We start from the raw sequence: 18,866 nt of genomic DNA, 5'->3' as shown, positions 1-18,866 counted from the left end.
AATGCACAAGTAAGCGCTCTTCGGTCAGAGTCGGTCTCAGTCTTTTCGCGAGCACTATTCTAGGGTCATTGTGAATCTTCGACTTGGTTACAGTCATGTGTGCATTCTTTTTGTTTGGTTGAAGTGTGCACTTGCTCGACTTCCCTGGGGTCCACTCTGTGTTTGTGTATCAATTGCATTGCAATGTTGTACTCTTGGCTCGCACGCGGGCCACTTCCAGAGAGCGCCTGCTTTGGGAAGGCAGTGGCCGGACACTGTTCGGCAAAAAATGGAGAGGCAGGGGTTCTCGGGCACTGGTTCTGGCGAGCGCCATAAATGGCGCAGTGAGCCACTGCAGTGGCATCTGGAGAAGGAAGTCTTTGGGGAATGTCTGGGTTGGGCCGAGGCGGCACGGGCAGCTTGGGGCGTTCGAGCGGCGGCCATGAACGGTGCGATTTACGTAGCCTGGACAGAGGGTCCCGCGGCTGGGGGTGAGAATGTACGCGGCTGAGCAGGCAGTATAGTCTGAGACTTGAGAGACAACGGACGGATCTCGTCAAGTGCCCGATCGGAGCGACGGACTGCTCCGAGGCCTTTGCTCAGCCACATTCGTTAATATGAACTCATTTTCCTTGTTTAGTATATACTGAGAGGTTCCAGTGTGGTCTGAGACTTGAGAGACAACGCATAGATCTCGTCAACTGCCCGATCGGAGCGACATACTGCTCTGAGGCCTTTGCTCAGCCACATTCGCTAATGTGAACCATCTTTCCTTGTTTACTAAATAACCGCTAATGTCTGTCCGTAAATAAATTCAGTTCAAATTATTGATACCCAGCATCTTTAGTCTGGGAATACCGAAGGAGAGGACAGTGCAGCAGCTTAGGAAGAGCCGAGAACGAATGAAAACGTGAAGAAAGAAGAACCCGGCCGATGAAGAAAGAGAAAACACTTACTACTAAGATTCGATTTTGTTGCGTTGTGGACTGCAAACGTAGTGCCTGGCAACATAGTAAGCTACGACATCGTGTCCCTCTGCAAGGCAGCAGACTGGCTGATGCGAATCAGGCTGCAGCTATCCAATCAGCACCAGGATTTGTGCATTTGCGGCTGTCACATTACGCCGGACAATCTCTAATGCTATAGCGTTTCGGGAGTCTGGTATTAGGGTAAATGCAAACACAAGGGGACAGGGCCTGGCCGTTTGACTGTGTCGTTTCACAGGACGAGCAGAAGCACAAATATGAATGGTCTGCATGGTGCAGCCACCTGGTGGCACAGAGCTCAACCACACACACTAGCAGTAACGAAAGTTATTCTTTGCTATTGGAGTAAATTTTTCGCACAAGTGTAATCATTAGCAGATTGTTTTTGTAAATGTTTAAAATGTTTCGCACTTGGTTAGAGCAATATTAGCTCTGTTTGGCTGATTAAGCTCTGCACCAACGCGTGGCTGGACTATGGAGACCGATCAGGCAGCTCACGTACGTCTACGCTAAAGTTCCTTCATCAGCTTGAGTTTACGCCTCCACTGTTCCACCTAAACGTCCGGCTTGCCTGTGGTTACCGGAATACCAGACACGTTCAGCGTTGCGACAGAATGCTCACAACGCACGCTGCTTTCATAAGCTCTCTCTTGGGGTCGACTGCCAATCAGCTGATGCAGAGTTTGGAGAGGCTTCAAGCACGCGCCCCTAGAGAACCAGAAGTTGACAACACGACGTGACATCATGACGCAGGGCCACTGAAGGAGCTTAGCCCCAATCACTTGGTGAATTAGTTGAGGAAAAAATGCAGGACTATGGAAGAGGGCAACATGTCATCGTCCATAGCTCTCTTAATACGAGATGTTTCACACAAATTGTGATGCAAATGATTAACTTCAGCTGTACCCTACGCATCTACACAATTTGTCCGAACAGTTTCAGGGGCTCTTTAATGAAACTAATGCAAGCCAGTGATGCATCATACCGCAATCGCCAAACTTCGTCAGGACAAAATTTGTCCGAACCGTTTAGGGCCCCTTTAAGGGAAAATGTATGCAGTTTTGTTATACTATGTAACCAAAAAAATATTTAACTAAATTGTAATGAAAGGAGAAAAAGGCTGTCCCAATAAACACCTGGTATTTCTTTCCCTTCCACATTTTCCGGTATTTCTGGTGTTTCCCTTTCACACTGAAATTAACTAGAGTCGAATTAACAGAAGGCTACTATTCTTGAGGGGACCAACCAAGTAGAACAGCTTGAAAAAAGGCCTGCTGAAGAAGAATTTAAATTCTGAGGTTTTATGATCCAAAACCCTGACCTAATTATGAGGCATGGCATCATTGGGGACACCAGATTATTTTGGCCACATGAAGTCCTTTCTTTAAAGGAACACTAAAGGAAAATGTGAAGTCAGGCTCAAGTGATAGTGCTCAAGAATCTCTAAGGCATCAATATTATCCCAAACATCGCAATGGTAATCCATAAATTGAGGTAAATGCAGGACACGAATAAGTACTCCCGCGGGACATTCAAATATATGCCCAATGACAAAGGCACTTTCCATTTAAACTCTGTCGATAGTACTCCACCACTCATCCTAAAGAACATCATTGTTTGCATCATAAAATGAAAGAAAATGCTACTTGTCCAGTTATATTTCATTTTTTAGAAAAATTAGATCACTGAGATTATCCTTGACAACAATGCAGGTGGCCAAAAGGTTTCATTTTTGTTTAACTCCCCGCCATCTGCACTTTCACGTTTGAGTAGCTTCATTAACACAGTCCTGCTCTGGTTTTGCTGGCTCATGAAACTCGGGCAAACTGCAAGTAGCAGAGAATTCCACTTCCACGTGATGCCGTGGGATGCCAGAATGGCCCATGCAACTTAACCAAAAGCAGCTGCAGCAGCGAAACCACCGCTCTCCCTTAGCTCGGTTTCTCCGAAGCCGCGCGTTTGCGTTTAGTGCAAAAAACATACCACGGCCTGCTGGGCGCCGTTTACTCACCGACGGTAGTCACCAAACCAAATGTGGCAAAGGGCAACAATGGCGTATGAAACGTGACAACTCCCCGGTTGAGTGAGGAGAGACAAACTGCAATAAAGGTATTCAGACCCTTCAAATGAAATTTCCTCGTAACCTAATTCTTTTCTTTGCCTGAAACAAGCATTGCAAGGTTTCTGCAATGGTATTTATAGAATCCACGCTGACTTAGTATTTGCCTTTAGTGTCCCTTTAATGAGTACCTAAATCAATATACACGAAAGTATATGCATTTTGCCCCTATCAAAACGAATCAAACCCAACTGCTACTTAGGATGGTCAGAGAAGGCTACCTGAGTGCTTCAAAAGGAACCGCTTACAATCAGCAAAACTTATGGCACATGGTTGTAGTGTTTGATGAAGACTTCAAAAATACCTTCACCATTGGTAGGGCCTTTGACTACACTTAGGAAAGGAAACGCAGCAATTTATGTGGATCCACAGTACTGACTACTCGTTATTAGTAAAAAATACTAGACTAGGACACATCTGGCAAAGGCCTGATGCTGAATGAATAACGCAAAGGCGACAGTCACATCAATATCGCATCTACAGATTTGCCAGCTGCAGTAAATATGGACGACGACTTGGGTGTTCTAATAAAAATTGAGACTGGCACATTTGCTCAAGGAACCATTGCCGTGACCCCTTTTGGCAAGGAATATCTCAATAAAATTGTTCAAATTGATCCACAAATTGGAGGAGGCACTAGCATGTTACAGCACTAAAAAGCAAGAATGGAACAGCGAGAACTGTACAAGAAATCTCAAACTGCTGCAGGAGTGGTTCCCACAGAAGTTTGCACGAAGTGAGCATTGCCCACACTGAAACCTGTTTTATCTCTCCAAAGGTTGCACATTTTTTTCCTCAACATATTGGAAAGGTATAACTTATGAAGAATGTTCCAAAAATATGCTTTTTTTTATTCTACTAATTGTAGCACATGAAGAAACCCGTGCATGATTTTTGTTTTCTTTTTTAATATTACTACGCAGCTCACTATGACTCTGCAGTTTCCGTGCTAAAGAGCTCATAGGGGTTTGGGTATAGGCTAGTTCGTATTCCATTGCAAACATCACTTACAGTACGTACATACGAATGAATGTAATGACTTCAAATAAAAAAAAAAACTTATGCTGTTTTTCAGTAATAGTTCTTTGATCACACAAGCAGATGTAAACTGGTTCCGACTGACTTGAACAATGAATTTTCTGCCCCAGAGTTGAACTAGAAATATGTAATGAAGCAGAACTAACAAAGTTTCGGGATTATACGCAGCTTGTTGCTGCTTCTGCAGTTTATGAGGCTGCTTGGTACTACCTTGGCAAAAACAGTACAAGTTTTTAATTTTACACCCGCACATAGACTAGTGTGCACATGCTACTGTTTATAGTCTCCTCTGTCTTTCTTTGCCGGTTAAGCACCACCGTGTGACTCTTCAATCTCTTTGTCCCAAGTAGAACTTGCAGCTTAAATCACGATAGCGTGACTACCCACTTTGGATACAGAAGACGAATTTTCGATCTATAAAAAAATTATGCCAAGTGGCTTTACACATAACCAGTAAACGCCTTTTTTTTTCCCCCAGATAGAGTTTCACAGTACTCAATTATTGAGTAGATAGGACTCAGCAGTGTGACTGTCACTCACTACAGATTCATGCAGCCACACTTATTCTACCTAACTTCAGTCTGGTGCTGTTAGAGCCACGAGTAATGTGCTGTTAAGGATGCTTATAGTGAAACCAGTTTAAACAAGATATCGGAAACAACGAGCAGCCTTTTGTATCTTTGTATCTGTTCCATAGGAAAATAAACTGCTCACTATAATGCCCCTACGCCATGTTACTGCTGATAACAATGAAATCTGGCAACTGGGTGTAGGCAGCAAAAGGAAAACTAATGCAAAATCCTCCAGGGATAAAAAGCACGGGCCACGTAACCCCGTCTCCCTTTGTGCTGTGCACCTCACAGAGCTTGCCTTTATTGCTTCGTCAGCATTGCGTGTCCCTCTGCCGACTCCATTCTATCCTCTCGCTGACGTTGGTAGGGTGGAAGGGAGATGGATGACAAAAGTGTCCCATGCAAGGTGTGTAGCACAAAGGTGGGTGAGCTGAAAAAAACATTAAAATTAAAATCTGGAGCTTTACATGTGAAAACCACAATTAGATTACAAGCACGCTGTAGTGAGGGACTCTAGATTAATTTTGACCACCTGGGTTTCTTTAACGCACACCCAATACACTGTACACGGGCGTTTTTGCATTTAGCCTTCATCAAAATGTGGCCACTGCAGCCAGGAATATATTTTGTCACTGCCTACTAGGAGACGGGAAAGCCGGTGTAGAGGACATATGAAAGAACTTTATCAGAGCAGTCAACACGACGTCGTCGTCATCTCTGTTTTTCTACTTGCACGCTACTTCAGCGTTGTTTTCATTGCCTGGGACATACAAGCGGCGATCATATAGGATGTGGCATTTGCCCCTTCTTTGGAAAAAAGGCATCGTCCCGATGCCCCAACCTCCGAAGGCTGTGCACAGATGGTGCAAAGTTTAATGTCATGAGGAAAAGTGTGGCTTCATACGAAGCACGTGCACAACCTCGGCAGATACCACCGGCGTTTGGAGCAGTTATGGCTGTCGGGCACAACTTCATAATTCCCAATGCTGATGCGGCGCAGAACTGTGTACAGGCCAAAGTATCTTCGCAGGAGCTTCTCGGACTGCCCCCACCGACGTATCGGAGTCCAGACCCACACCTGGTCACCTATGTTGTATGTGACGGGTCTGTGCCGTAGATTGCAGTGTCCGGCATCATATTCCTGTTGTTCTTGGATTCGCAAACGCGCAATCTGCCTGGCTTCCTCTGCGCGTTGCGTAAACTCCTCGGCACCAGTCTCGTCGTCAGCACACTCATGTGGCAGCATTGCATCAAATATTGTTGCAACTTCCTGGCCATAAACGAGATTGAAAGGCGCCACAAGTGTTGTCTCTTTGCGAGCCGTGTTATACGCAAATGTAACATATGGTAAAATCTCGTCCCAGTTCTTGTGGTCGACGTCGATGTACATACTCATCATGTCTGCCAGTCTTATTCAAACGTTCTGTCAGCCCATTAGTTTGGGGATGATAAGCCGTGGTCTTTCGGTGAGTGGTACCACTTAGTCGGAAAAGAATATCCAGAAGCACAGCCGTGAAAGCAGATCCTCTGTCTGTTATGACCACTGCGAGAGCGCCATGCCTTAGGAAGACTGCTTCGATGAAAAATCGCACTACTTCGGCTGCTGTTCCACATTGGATAGCACCTGTTTCGGCGTATCGAGTAAGGTAATCTGTGACGACGATTATCCATCTATTTCCGACAGTAGACAGTGAAAACAGACCTAAAAGGTCAATGCCAATTTGTTCGAACGGCGCTTGCGGTATCTGAACAGGATGCAGCAGTCCAGCTAGCTTGCCGGGTAGGACTTTGCAGCACTGGCAATCCAGGCATGTCTGTATGTAACGTTTCACGATCGACGCAAGTCTCGGCCAATAGTACTTTAGCCAATGTGTGGGTGTAGCTCAAGTGACCAGCAGTTGGCTCGTTGCGACAGGCATGTAGGACTTCGTCGCGAATAGATGCGGGAATGACGAGTGGGTAGCTGCTGCCACTAGGTGAAAAGTTCTTTTTATAAAGAATGTCGTGGCACAAGCAAAACGAAGGCAGCTCTCTTGCGAATAACCTCGGCACACTACTTGCTTTTCCCTCTAAGTAATCGAAAAGCTGAACCAGTTCTGTGTCCTCGCGTGGGTGGCATGAAATGGCAACAGTATCTAGCACGCCTAGAAAAGCCGCGTCATCATCGTTGTGGACTGCAGTCTCAACAGGAGACCGATTGAGGCAGTCGGTGTCAGTGTGTCGGATTTGTATACAACCGTGAAGTCGAACTCTTGAAGTGGAAGACTCCAGTGCACAAGCCGACCAGCTGGATCATTTAAATTAGTCAACCAGCAAAGTGCATGATGATCACTGACAACGGTGAAACACCGGCCATACAAATATGGCTGATATTTCAGGACGACCCACACCAGTGTGAGAAATTATTTTTCTGTAGTGGAGTAGTTAGCCTCCGCCATTTATATCATTCTGCTGGCATAAGCAATCACGCTTTCGGTGCAGTCCTGCCGCTGTACAACCACTGCGCCAAGGCCGACATTACTAGCGTCGGTATGAAGAATCGTAGCAGCGTCTTCATCAAAGTGTGCAAGCACGGGATGCGTCTGCAGCTGTTGCCATAGGTCGTGAAAGGCCCGTTGCTGGTCTTCACCCCACATGAAGAGGACATCTTCTCTGGTTAGATGTGTTAATGGCCACACGATGCGCGAAAATTGCGCAATAAACCGTCAGTAGTAGGCGCAAAGGCCCAGAAAATGTCGCACGGCCTTTTTATCTGATGGCATTGGGAAATTAGCAACGGCCGAGATTTTGTCAGGGTCAGGTCGGACACCCTCACAACTAACAACATAACCGAGAAATTGAGGTTCTTCAAAGCCAAAATGGCATTTTTCAGGTTTTAAAGTTAGACCAGCTGAGCGTATTGCTTCAAAGACTGTCTTTAGTCTCCGTAAGTGTTCCTCAAACGTGACGGAGAAAACAATCGCATCGTCGAGGTACAGCAGACAGGTCTGCCATTTGAGGCCTGAGAGTACCGTGTCCACTAGTCGTTGAAATGTTGCTGGCGCAGAACACAAACCAATGGGGAGCACCTGAACTTCATAAAATCCGTCAGGCATCACAAAAGCGGACTTCTCACGGTCTCTCTCATCAACTTCTATTTGCCAGCAGCAACTTTTCAAGTCCATCGACGAAAAGTAACATGCGTTTCGTAGCCTGTCCAGTGAATCGTCGATACACAGTAGCGGATAAAAGTCTTCCTTTGTGATCTGGTTGAGTTTTCGATAGCCAACGCAGAAGCGCAGGCTGCCATCCTTCTTTTTCACCAATATGACAGGCGATGCCCAAGGACTCTTAGATGGACGAATAACTCTATCCTCAAGCATCGACTTCACTTGTGTTTGTATTGCCTTGCACTCTTTCGGTGCTACACAATAAGGATTCTGCCGAATTGGTCTGGCGTTGGCTTCAGTAACATAGGATGCTTAGTGAGCGGTGTCTGGCTACCTCGAGACGTGGATGAGAATCAGCTCTTAAACTCATTCATGAGCTCAAGAAGGCTGTTGCATTCAACGGGCGATAAGGTGGGACTGATATCAACCAAAGCGGCAGGCATAACCACGGTGGACGTCGCGTGCTCCACTGAGAGGCAGTCCTGTATTGAGGTAAATTCGTCGAAGTAAGCAACAGTCATGCCTTTAACAACTTGTTGACGTTCGCTGGCTAAATTCGTTAGCAGGAGTTCAGCACGTCCGTCGTGTACATTAATTACGGCCCTGGCGATGGAAACGCCTTGACTCAGTACCAGTGCATCGCTGTGTTAGGTGATGCCTGTCCCGGTGTTCAAGTTGTCGCAGATAACAGCTTCGGGGCAGAAACGTGACTGCGGCGGCAGCGATACGTAAGCGGGGTCGTTAGTGTTCTGTAGGGTCGACGTCGTCTGAGCTCGTAGAAAATGTGACAACGAAATCAGGAACATTATTCACTGCACCGTACTCACTCAAGAAATCTATCCCCAATATAATTTCCTTACAACACTCAAAAAGAATGGCGAGGGTGGCGATGAAGGTTGCACCAGCGATTACTATTCTGGCTGTGCATTTTCCAATCAGTGTCATCAACTGGCCACCGGCAGTTCTGATGCTGGGACCGGTCCACAGCGTCTTCACTTTTCTCAGCCTGTCGGCCAGCTTTTGACTAATCGAAAAATGGGAACCAGAATTGATCAGAGCTGCCACTTGGTGGCTGTCAATGCAAACGACAAGATCGGCGTGGACGGCCTCGGTTACAGGGGGTGCGGTTGGAGTCGTCAGAGTTTTAGAGTCGTAGTTTTAGAGTTGTCGGTCGAAAGTGACGGGGGCTCTTGGAAAGCTAGACAGTTTGCAACCTCACGCCCAGAGGTCCCTAACTCTAGTTTCCCCGGCGAGGGCTAGGGGACCTGCCCCTAGAGGCGTCAGAAAAATCGCGACGGGTCAGTGGGGTGTAACGAGCCAGAAAAGGGGAACGCGATCGAGGTGTCGCTGAACAATGCGGCTGAAAGTTTGTAGAATTTTCGTCGCAGGTACGTGCAGCATCAAAGACAGGGTAATTGCAGTTGGGAAACCTTGGATACCCAGCTGCGCGGTAGTGGCACATGCGGTAAACATGTCCTGCTTCACCACAATGAAAGCATAGCGGCCAGCGGTCAGCGGTGCGCCACAAATCGGTCTTTTGAAGCAGGTAGGCGGCAGGGAACTCGCAGTAAGACCGAGGCGCAGCGATCGGCTAGCAGCGGCTGTGACTATTGAAAATGGGGCGTCGGGGGTGGTGGTGATGGCTGTGTAATAGTGGTTGACGGTGTCAGCAGCATCAAAGTGGCGGGAGGTGGACGACAGACAGCTTCCGCGTAGGTTAATCTTCATGGCACTGCCTGCCAGTCAGGCGACGAAAAGGCCTGTCAAACTTCCTCCCAAACGATGTCATCGACAGAAGCCACGGCTGGTGCCATAGGAGAAATCCCAAGCTGCCGGATCTCCTCTCGGACTATCTCTCGAATGACTTCAAACAGAAACGTGGCGCAGCTCTCAGGTAGAATTGAAGTATTCATCGGTGAGTTCTTGCAATCATATTAGCGGTACCGTTGCTGTAGTGCCCATTTTACAGCAGTAGCCTCTTTGGTAAACTCACCCACTGTCGTCGGTGGGTTCCTCATGAGTCCGGTAAACAATTCCTCCATCACTCTGCACTAGAGACAGCGTAACTTCTTTTCTTCGGCCATCTCAGAATCTGCTCTGCAGAAAAGGCGGGCCATATTTTCTGCAAACATGACAACGCTTTCATTTGGTTCTTGAATACGGGATACAAACCACGTCAGTGCAATGTCTTAAAGCGCAAAATAGACATTAGCCAGCTATTGCTGGGAGCCCCAGTCATACCTGACGACATGCTCAGATTGGTCCAGCCAATCTTGGACATCTTTAATAGTGTCACCATAGAAACTTTCTGGGATCTTAGGATTCTGCAGCGCCACCTGCGATGGAGTTGCAGTCACCACGGCGGAAGTAGGTAGACGTGTTCCTGCAGGGTCCTGCAAAGGTTTGAACTCGGACGTCAGGCCTAGCAGGCAGCGACTGTATCGGTGAACAGGTGTTTAGACGAACAAAGGTGATTCCGCATTTGACATATGGCTCCACGAAGGAGTGCCGAGCATGAGGCAATCCAACCCCGCACCTCCACCAGTGTCACTGCCTAGTAGAAGACAGGAAAGCCGGTGTAGAGGACGTATGAAAGCACTATATCAGAGCAGTCAATGTGACATCGTTGTCGCCTCCATTTTTCTACTCGTGCGCTACTTCAGCGCCGTTTGCATCACCTGCCACATACCTGCGGCAACCATATAGGATGTGGCAATATCACGCAGGTCTCCCTCGAATTCTTTGCCTCAATATATCACAATATGAAAAACGCACAGTTTTGCTCAAATTTAACACTGGGAGTACTGGGAGTACCGGCTCTGGAACTCCTCCGCAAGTACGTCACACCTCACAGTGACGCTGACAGCAATGCGGCCTTCCAGGCTATTGAGAAACGTGTGGCGATTTCTAGCAAGCGAAAGAAACGGCAAGCTACCATTCTGGACTTTTTTAAGTCCTAAGCGCACTCTGAAAATAAATTGCCTATAGTTGAAGCTGCACTTTCTTAAATCATTTTCGGAGCTTTCCTCACTGTTGAATTTTCCCGGCTCTTACGTTTTTTTCCCCCGGGTCGGTGAAAACCGTATGAACGGAGTTCCGCTGTAATTGTTGGCAACTTTTGATTTTCCCCTAGATATCGTATTACTTTTCCTCTGGGTGCAGACACCCATTAGCCAGATTTAATTGTTATAGCCAAAAACAAAAGTGGGGACATCGTAGAAATAGGTTTATTTTACCATAGTAGAACACGCACAACAGTCATAGGCAATAATGAAACATGGGGACATTTAGTAATAGCCTTTTGTTACCACAGTAAAACACACACACAGCTCCATAGTGCAGCAACTGCTCATTGTTACATCCCAGTATTGTTAAAACCAGCAATACTATAAGTGGGTTGGCTGAACTACTTTCAGTCTCATTAAAATTGTAAAGCATTAGAAAGCCATGCTTCGAGGAAGATTGAAGGTCACATGCACAGATGCCTTTATGCAAGATGCACTGCTTGCAACGTCACCGTCCGTAGCATGTGACTTTAGTACATTCCATTTATTATGTATTTGTGCATCATGAAGAAGAAATAAAACAACAGAAAGATTTTAGGTCATGCTTTTTGTATATTGAAAGTTATAGGGCTAAGGTGGTGTCTTGTGTTTGTGTATACTTTCTGACTTATCAAACCTTTTCTTACAGTAAAAGCGTTTCTTTCTCTTTTGCATGTTCTACAAAGCTATTTGGCCAATGTAGCTAAACTGAGCTTTCTATTTAATGTCCCTTTAATTTGGATGAACTCACAAGACCTGTAAAAGTAACATACTTCTCCACAACAAAGTACATCTGTTACAACACCTTTTCATAAACAGCCCGTTGTGCCTTCTCTTACAGGGAAGCTGCTGAGAGAAGTTCCACGATGGCTTTCATGTGGCTGAGTGCAACAGCGTGGTCAATATTAAATGTGAATGCAGCATAACATAGTAGTGTTCTTTTTTTTGTAATGCAGCACAGTAATAGCATTCCTTGTTGATGCTGAAATTGATGTGCCTCAAGAACTCCGTGTCTTATGCAGGATGTGGCATCAGAAACTGCTGTTACAGCAGTTTCTGATGCTGCAACAGCAGAATGCAGGAGGAACTGCTTTTGCATTCGGGCAAGGCCACGAGCCAGCAAACAGATCCCTAGCACTTCTGAAGGGTAAGAGAACCTACTTATGTGGCTTCGCTCTCTTTGACCTGACAGTTGTCAGACTGGAATACATCTGTGATGAATTTTTCACCAAATTTTGATTCCCGCAATGAATTACGGTCTATTTATTTGTGCACATAGGCTGCAGCAGTTCATCCTCCGTTTAAAATATACAGCTGCCACTGTGGCAGCTGAATGACTGTCAGTACTGATGCGTAAGTGCACGGCTACAAAGGTGTATACCTTTGGTGTAGGTGATACGGGCACAGTGCTGACAACTGTACAACGTATCGCGAGCACATATTTGTATGTATTCTGCCATGTTGAATGAGCTCTTCGCCGTGTAGTTGCACAGCTTCCACAAGCACGCCTTCTATACAACGTTGAACAACAATGTGTCACCGGTTTTGCAGGATCCTGGCACAGGGCATCAAAAGTCGGGTGCACAATGACAGGCAGTTCAGCAAGGAGCACTATACAGTAGACGGTTCAGGTATGTGTCAAAATTTGGACCATACTTGACCTTTGTGAGCCCTGTGTACTGTTCAGGCACAAAACTCAGATAATAATAATAATAATATTTGGGGTTTTACGTGCCAAAACCACTTTCTGATTATGAGGCACGCTGTAGTGGAGGACTCCAGAAATTTTGACCACCTGGGGTTCTTTAACGTGCACCTAAATCTAAGCACACGGGTGTTTTCGCATTTCGCCCCCATCGAAATGCGGCCACCGTGGCCGGGATTCGATCCCGCGACCTCGTGCTCAGCAGCCCAACACCATAGCCACTGAGCAACCACGGCGGGGACAAAACTCAGATAGTCAATGAACAAGATAGTGAAGGTACATCTTTGCACATGCACAGGTATGTCTATGTCCCTTACTCTTCAACTAGTCACGTCAATATCTACTCAATATACCGTCACCACTTGTAACAAGAAAAAAAGAAAAATGTATTGAACACAGCCGCATCTGAGGGCAACAGCACATCAGGCAAGGAACAGCGTGCCAGCAAACGTGGATAGATGTTATCAGATATACAGAGGGAGGGGAATTCGATGTCTCCAGCTTTCGCAGTCACTGGTAGATGCATACATGCTGAATAAGAAACAGCCTCACAGAACCAATGAAAAAAAAAATGCAGCTAGGGCAAAAAGTCACTTAGCAATGGCAGAAAGTGGAACAAGAAACAAAGCAATTTGCAGCATGAAGCAAAGCAATGATGAAAGAACCTGAATACACAGTGTTCTTTTTTTTCATATAGCTAACAGAATTTTCACAAATAATTTTGTAGCATCATATAGCATAAGTCAAGCTTTTAAGCTTGACTGTTCTAATAAGCCAAGATTATTTGCACAAAATATCAAAACTAATAATAATCTTATTGCGAAATACTTGGCACTTAAACATTAACTTGATTATGTTTTTGGCGCACACACTACAATTTACAGATAGTAGTAGGTGAGGTTACAAGGCACACACACATGTAGCTAATTCAGAGGATGACAACAGTTTTCAGATATGCATACCCAAAAGGTAATGTAAAATGCATTGATGATCGAGGTATTTTTCTGCTTCCATGCATAAAAAGGCACTTGGTTAGAAAAGCAAGTGGAAGAGAAGTAAATTTTTACCTCAAGTTTGACGGTGCTTAACTCAAAACTCTTACCAGTATTGAACTTCATTTCATAGTCGATGCCATGAAAACTCACTTGCTTGAATTTGTAAGTTGAATTATGTAATGGGAATTAATTGCTTGGCAGCTTGCGCAACATCTTTACCGGCAAACATACGTGGGATGTGCTAGACGCTTCATGTCGTTCTCAGGAGTGCCTCATCATAATTTATGTGGTTTGGATGCTTGTTTTTTTCTTGAAACACATGCTGTTAGGTATGTTGTATGCGCGATCCCATAGAATGCATGCATTGTTCACTTCATTTTGCTGAATTCTTGAAGTCTGTGCCTTAGAGGGGTATGAGCCACTGCTCTTGCCCTGCACAGCCACCGGAATTGGCCCAAATTTCTTTCTTTCTTTTCTTTTGACAATATGGTCTCCATGCGAAAGTAAGTGATGAAACTTACTTTCAGAACGTCCCTTGTATTTAAATAGCAGCCCCTAAGCTAAACATTACTTTCTACAGGTAATACTGTGATATCTTTAAGGGCCATATAAAGGACAATAGTCTAGTTTTCATGCCAATTAGTACAGTATTTATTAGTGGGCACCAAAGCTCAACAAATGAAAGAATGCCCAAAGTAAGTTTTGTGAAAACAGGCCCTGATCGCGTGGTAACATCTTTAACCATGTATTCAATTTCTGAGTGACAGAGATATACAACCGAAACAGATTTAAGAAGCTTTCATAAAGTTTCATGAGCAGTAGAAAGCTTATGTTCAAGTTTGTGAAAAATTGCTCTTTCAAAAAAAATGTTAATTACTCAATAAAAAAGATGTATACCATAGAGCAAGAAGTTCTTCCACATATTCTGGTTTAATTTCACTGATGAGGTGGTGCTGTAAACTAAAGTTGGAAGGCTGAAAACTGTAATATGCAAACAGTATTATCACACAACCATAGTTTTAAAAGCCACTAAAATGTAATTACAGGTCATTAAACACAACACTGGTACTATTATTGAGAAGCAAATGCAAGCACTGGCATTCCACATACATCGCAGTGCCACCCGTCGGTTCTTAAAAGCAAAATCGAACTCAGCATATCATAGCATTTCACTTTGAGGTGCTGTTAAATGCGCACGAACTACGACACATACTGTAAAGTTTCGCACCCTATATCTAAAGTTCGGCGCCTCTTACTTATAACCTGGTATGCAAAACAAATTAAGCTTAATGTTTGATACTTGAAATATGCATTTGTGCTACGCACATACGAAAAAAATTTAACACAATAAGAGTGACCGGAATGCAAAGTATGTCAGCAATTTATCTATCTTTTCCTTGGTTGTTCCACATAGGTATGGAGCAAGGTGAAGTGATATTGCTTAGTTCCAATGCTTTAATTATTTAAGATGCACTGCTGGAATTTTCGGACAGGAAACCTTGGTAATAAAGAAGGTCCCACTGCGTCTGCCTTCGTACGAAATGGATGGGAACAGAAAACTCGGTTGAAAGATTTTAACTCCTGCTGCAATAAAAAATTATGTACTAGTCACTTGAACTGCAGGAACAAATGAACACTGGAACTAGGCAAGATGTCAAAGCACTATATAGCGATAATCTGGCAATGTTTGAAAATAAATGTGAACATGATGTATTTATTATAAAGGGTATGTTTATTATTGGACTACATATAATGGGTACCTGCTTGTAGCTAGCATTAGCACTGACAACTCCAGACACTGGCTAGCTTGCATGGTGGCACATGCCAGCCATGCAATGGAGCAGGGTGCAAAGGCCAGAACGTTTTTTTGTGGACAAAGTGTCTGTCTGTAAGAGAAAATTGTCAGGTGTCTTTAGTATTTTCACCCGCTGTAGACTATCCAAAAAGGTCTTGTTGTCCATTCAGTAAATGTGTGGTCATCTTTAGCCCAAAAGCAATAGCCTTGCACAAGTTGGGTTGGGAGCTGCCTCATACTCATTTATTTTTCTTCGTGTACATGTGCAACATTTTCTGACATTATGTGCTGGTTGTTGTGAATACGCTAAACACCAAAGTTAATAAAAATTTTGTATTCACAATTAATACTGGTGGCACTCGATTATGAAGGCTAAATGAAGTTAAAATCTCCTGCAATAATTTTTTTCAGCCATGCCTTTAATAACTTCGGTGTCAAACGCATAAGTCAAAGCAAAGGGAAAAAATTCCACAGCTTAGTGAAGAATCTGTGAACACCAGTCATATGACCAAATGAATGTTTACAGAAGGAATGCTGAAAATTAGCCATGACTGTCAACTGAAGCAGAATGCTGGCTCATAGCATTTGTATTTTTTATTTTTCTTATATGAAATGACAGGTCAGAGTCATACACAGGTAGGAATGTTGTCTTGCAGAGCAGCCTAAGAAAGAGTAAGTGCTTCAACTCGACTAACTCCCAGAAAATGTGCACAAAGAAGGCTGACATGCTTCTATTCTAAAAAACTAGCACAGCTTTAAAATCACATGGATGCAGTCGTCCTGTGGAATTCTCACAGTGGGGTCAACTTCTTTCTAGGTAATATTACAAGAAACCATACGGTTGAACACGGAAACTTCTCCATGCAGTTAAGTAACCTGTTCCGCCAAACAAATCGATCAACTGATTTATGTACGAAAAACTCCATGCCCCTGACCTTTAGGGCTTCTCCTCAGTGTGACAGGACACATGGATATAGAGTTTCTGATGCCACGAAAACGAGGCGCTGCGGTGGGTTCAGGAAAAAGAACGCTCTCGTGTGTGGCTGCGTACATGACGAGTCAGATTGGACTTCTGAGTGAATGCTTGTGGGCACAGGTGGCACTGGTAGGGGCACTCTTTTGTATGCGTGCGCACATGCTGCTTCAGGGTGGAACTTTCGCAGAATGAGCTCGGGCAGTAGGGACACGTGAATGGGCGCTCGCCTGTGTGGGTGCGGACATGCCGGTTCAGAGTGGTACGGTGAGCGAATTTGCCTGGGCAGAAACGGCACTTGAAAGGGCGCTCGCCTGAGTGGGTGTGGACATGCTGGTTCAGGGTGGAACTGTCATAGAATGTGCTCGGGCAAAAGCGACACTTGAATGGGCGCTCGCCTGTGTGGGTGCGGACATGCCGGTTCCAGGTGGTACGGTGAGCAAATTTGCCTGGGCAGAAACGGCACTTGAAAGGGCGCTCGCCTGAGTGGGTGTGGACATGCTGGTTCAGGGTGGAACTGTCATAGAATGTGCTCGGGCAAAAGCGACACTTGAATGGGCGCTCGCCTGTGTGGGTGCAGACATGCCGTTTGAAGCTGGTACCATCAATGAATGCCTCAGGGCAGAGGTGGCACTTGTAGGGGCGCTCGCCAGTGTGTGTGCGTTCATGCCGCTTGAAGGCAGAAAGAGTAGTGAATGCCTCAGGGCAGAGGTGGCACTCGAAAGGGCGCTCGCCTGTGTGTATCCGCAGGTGTGTCTGCATGCTTGACTTGTACTTAGTCACAAAGGGGCACAGCTGGCAGGAATGCAGATTGCCACGCATTGACACGAGTGAGTCATACTGCTGCAGTGACCCTGATGGCATGAAACCTGCGAAGACGGAGCAAATGAAGATGATGTGAAGAATCCATTCCTTATTTGATGGAACTAAAGTGCCACATTAGCAAGCGAAAAGGGCTGCCGCAGTTGTAGGCAAAATACGGGAAAACCTTGGCCTACCCAACTCGCATATTACAGTTGTGGCATGCACACTGATGCAGTACATGTCTCAAACAAGTTCCTCTCTCTCTATACATAAGTGTCCTGAATACGTACAAACCCCTGCTCGCAATACATAAACATTGGATTTGGCACGCAATATCGATGTTATGCTCAAACAATGATATGACTTTGCATATGTGACATTGCATTACACATTGACCTATTAAACTGAGCATAGTATGTTTTTCTCGTACATAATTTATAAAATGCAACACAACAATGGCATCAAATCGTACTAGAACACGTGAAGCATACGAAATTAAATATATCTATGAATGAAAGAAAATAATATAAAATCAAAACTACAACATAAAACAAAAATGGACAATTTGAATTAGTAAAGGCAAGGCGCAGAACAAGACTCAAGAAGAAAACACACAACAGGACCGGCAGTATCGGGTTTTATCACTGACTGGGCCTTAGGCGTTTGAAGTGTGTGTTATGTTGTGGATAGTTTGATAGTGAAGCGTAGACAGTACTTTTTATGTCTCGCATTTTTTCCCCGTTGGCTTGGAAAAGACGTTGCTCGATGAATTGCTTTTGGTGCTCCACCACATGTGGTTCTTGTTTGTTCATCTGATATATTGTGCCAGATACGATTCCTGAGTCGTCGATAGATTGCTGTATTTCACTTCTAAAGCTTCGTGTGTGACTCGGCTTGATTAACCTACATAAGGCAGGCTTGTTGCGGAAATAAACTTAGTTGTGAAGGCGCCGGTCCTGTCGTGTGTGTTCTTCTTGAGTCTTGTTCTTCTGCGCCTTGCCTTTACAAAATTCAAGCATGAACCGACTAGCCCAAAGAAGAGCCTTACTTAAAATGGAAAAGCACAGCATTTACAAAGAAATGAAATTAATAGCACCACATCTCTATGTAGAGGAGAATAATTAAACATTTCTCCACATTAAACAATGGATTGCTTCTTTCTATATAAGCATTGTAAACGTTTTTCATGATCCTTTTCCATTGCTTCAGCAAAAGCAGGATGAAACTGCAAACTACTGAGGGTACCTTAAACTTCAGTTTGATTTTTACCACTGACACTACCGCAAATACACCAAAAATACAGAACTGATATATATAATATGGGGACATATCCACATGACCGAATATCTTGACAGAGCTACGTTCTCTGCTGATACATTTGCAGCCTTGTTTTTTTACCTTGATGCTAGCATATGAGGCACTGCAATAAAACCTTTTTTTCGTGATTTCAGCAGAGTGACAGGGCAGCAAGTAGGTTTGCCATATCACTTTGTCCAGACAAGAGAAATGCACAGTTGGCAATCAGTAAAAGAAGTAAAAGAAACATTCGTGATGAAAATGGCAAGTAAATCACACATCAAATTGCTGTGTCACGTAACACACAGCAAACAAATTAATTCTTCCTGAGATCAGCCGAGTGAGCTGGATTACTGGCAAAGCCCAAACAAAACAATTTCTTGTATTTCTTGTAGGAGGTATGGACACATC

General features: G+C 44.7%; 1 protein-coding gene across 1 annotated transcript in view; it reads right to left on the bottom strand.

Annotated features, from left to right (window-relative positions):
- Positions 1-16,569, bottom strand: part of LOC135916727 (zinc finger protein 709-like) — a 55,794-nt gene extending 39,225 nt beyond the window's left edge. The window contains exon 1 of the mRNA XM_070520974.1: positions 16,318-16,569. Coding sequence (XP_070377075.1) covers positions 16,318-16,435 — 118 coding nt within the window. The 5' untranslated portion in view covers positions 16,436-16,569. The remainder of the gene's footprint in view (positions 1-16,317) is intronic.
- Positions 16,570-18,866: the final 2,297 nt, after the last annotated feature.

This window comes from Dermacentor albipictus, chromosome 6 (assembly GCF_038994185.2).
Source record: "Dermacentor albipictus isolate Rhodes 1998 colony chromosome 6, USDA_Dalb.pri_finalv2, whole genome shotgun sequence".
Classification (NCBI taxonomy): Eukaryota; Metazoa; Arthropoda; class Arachnida; order Ixodida; family Ixodidae; genus Dermacentor; species Dermacentor albipictus.
The sequence above is the reverse complement of the archived record's forward strand: the minus strand, read 5'-3'. Positions and strand labels throughout refer to the sequence as shown.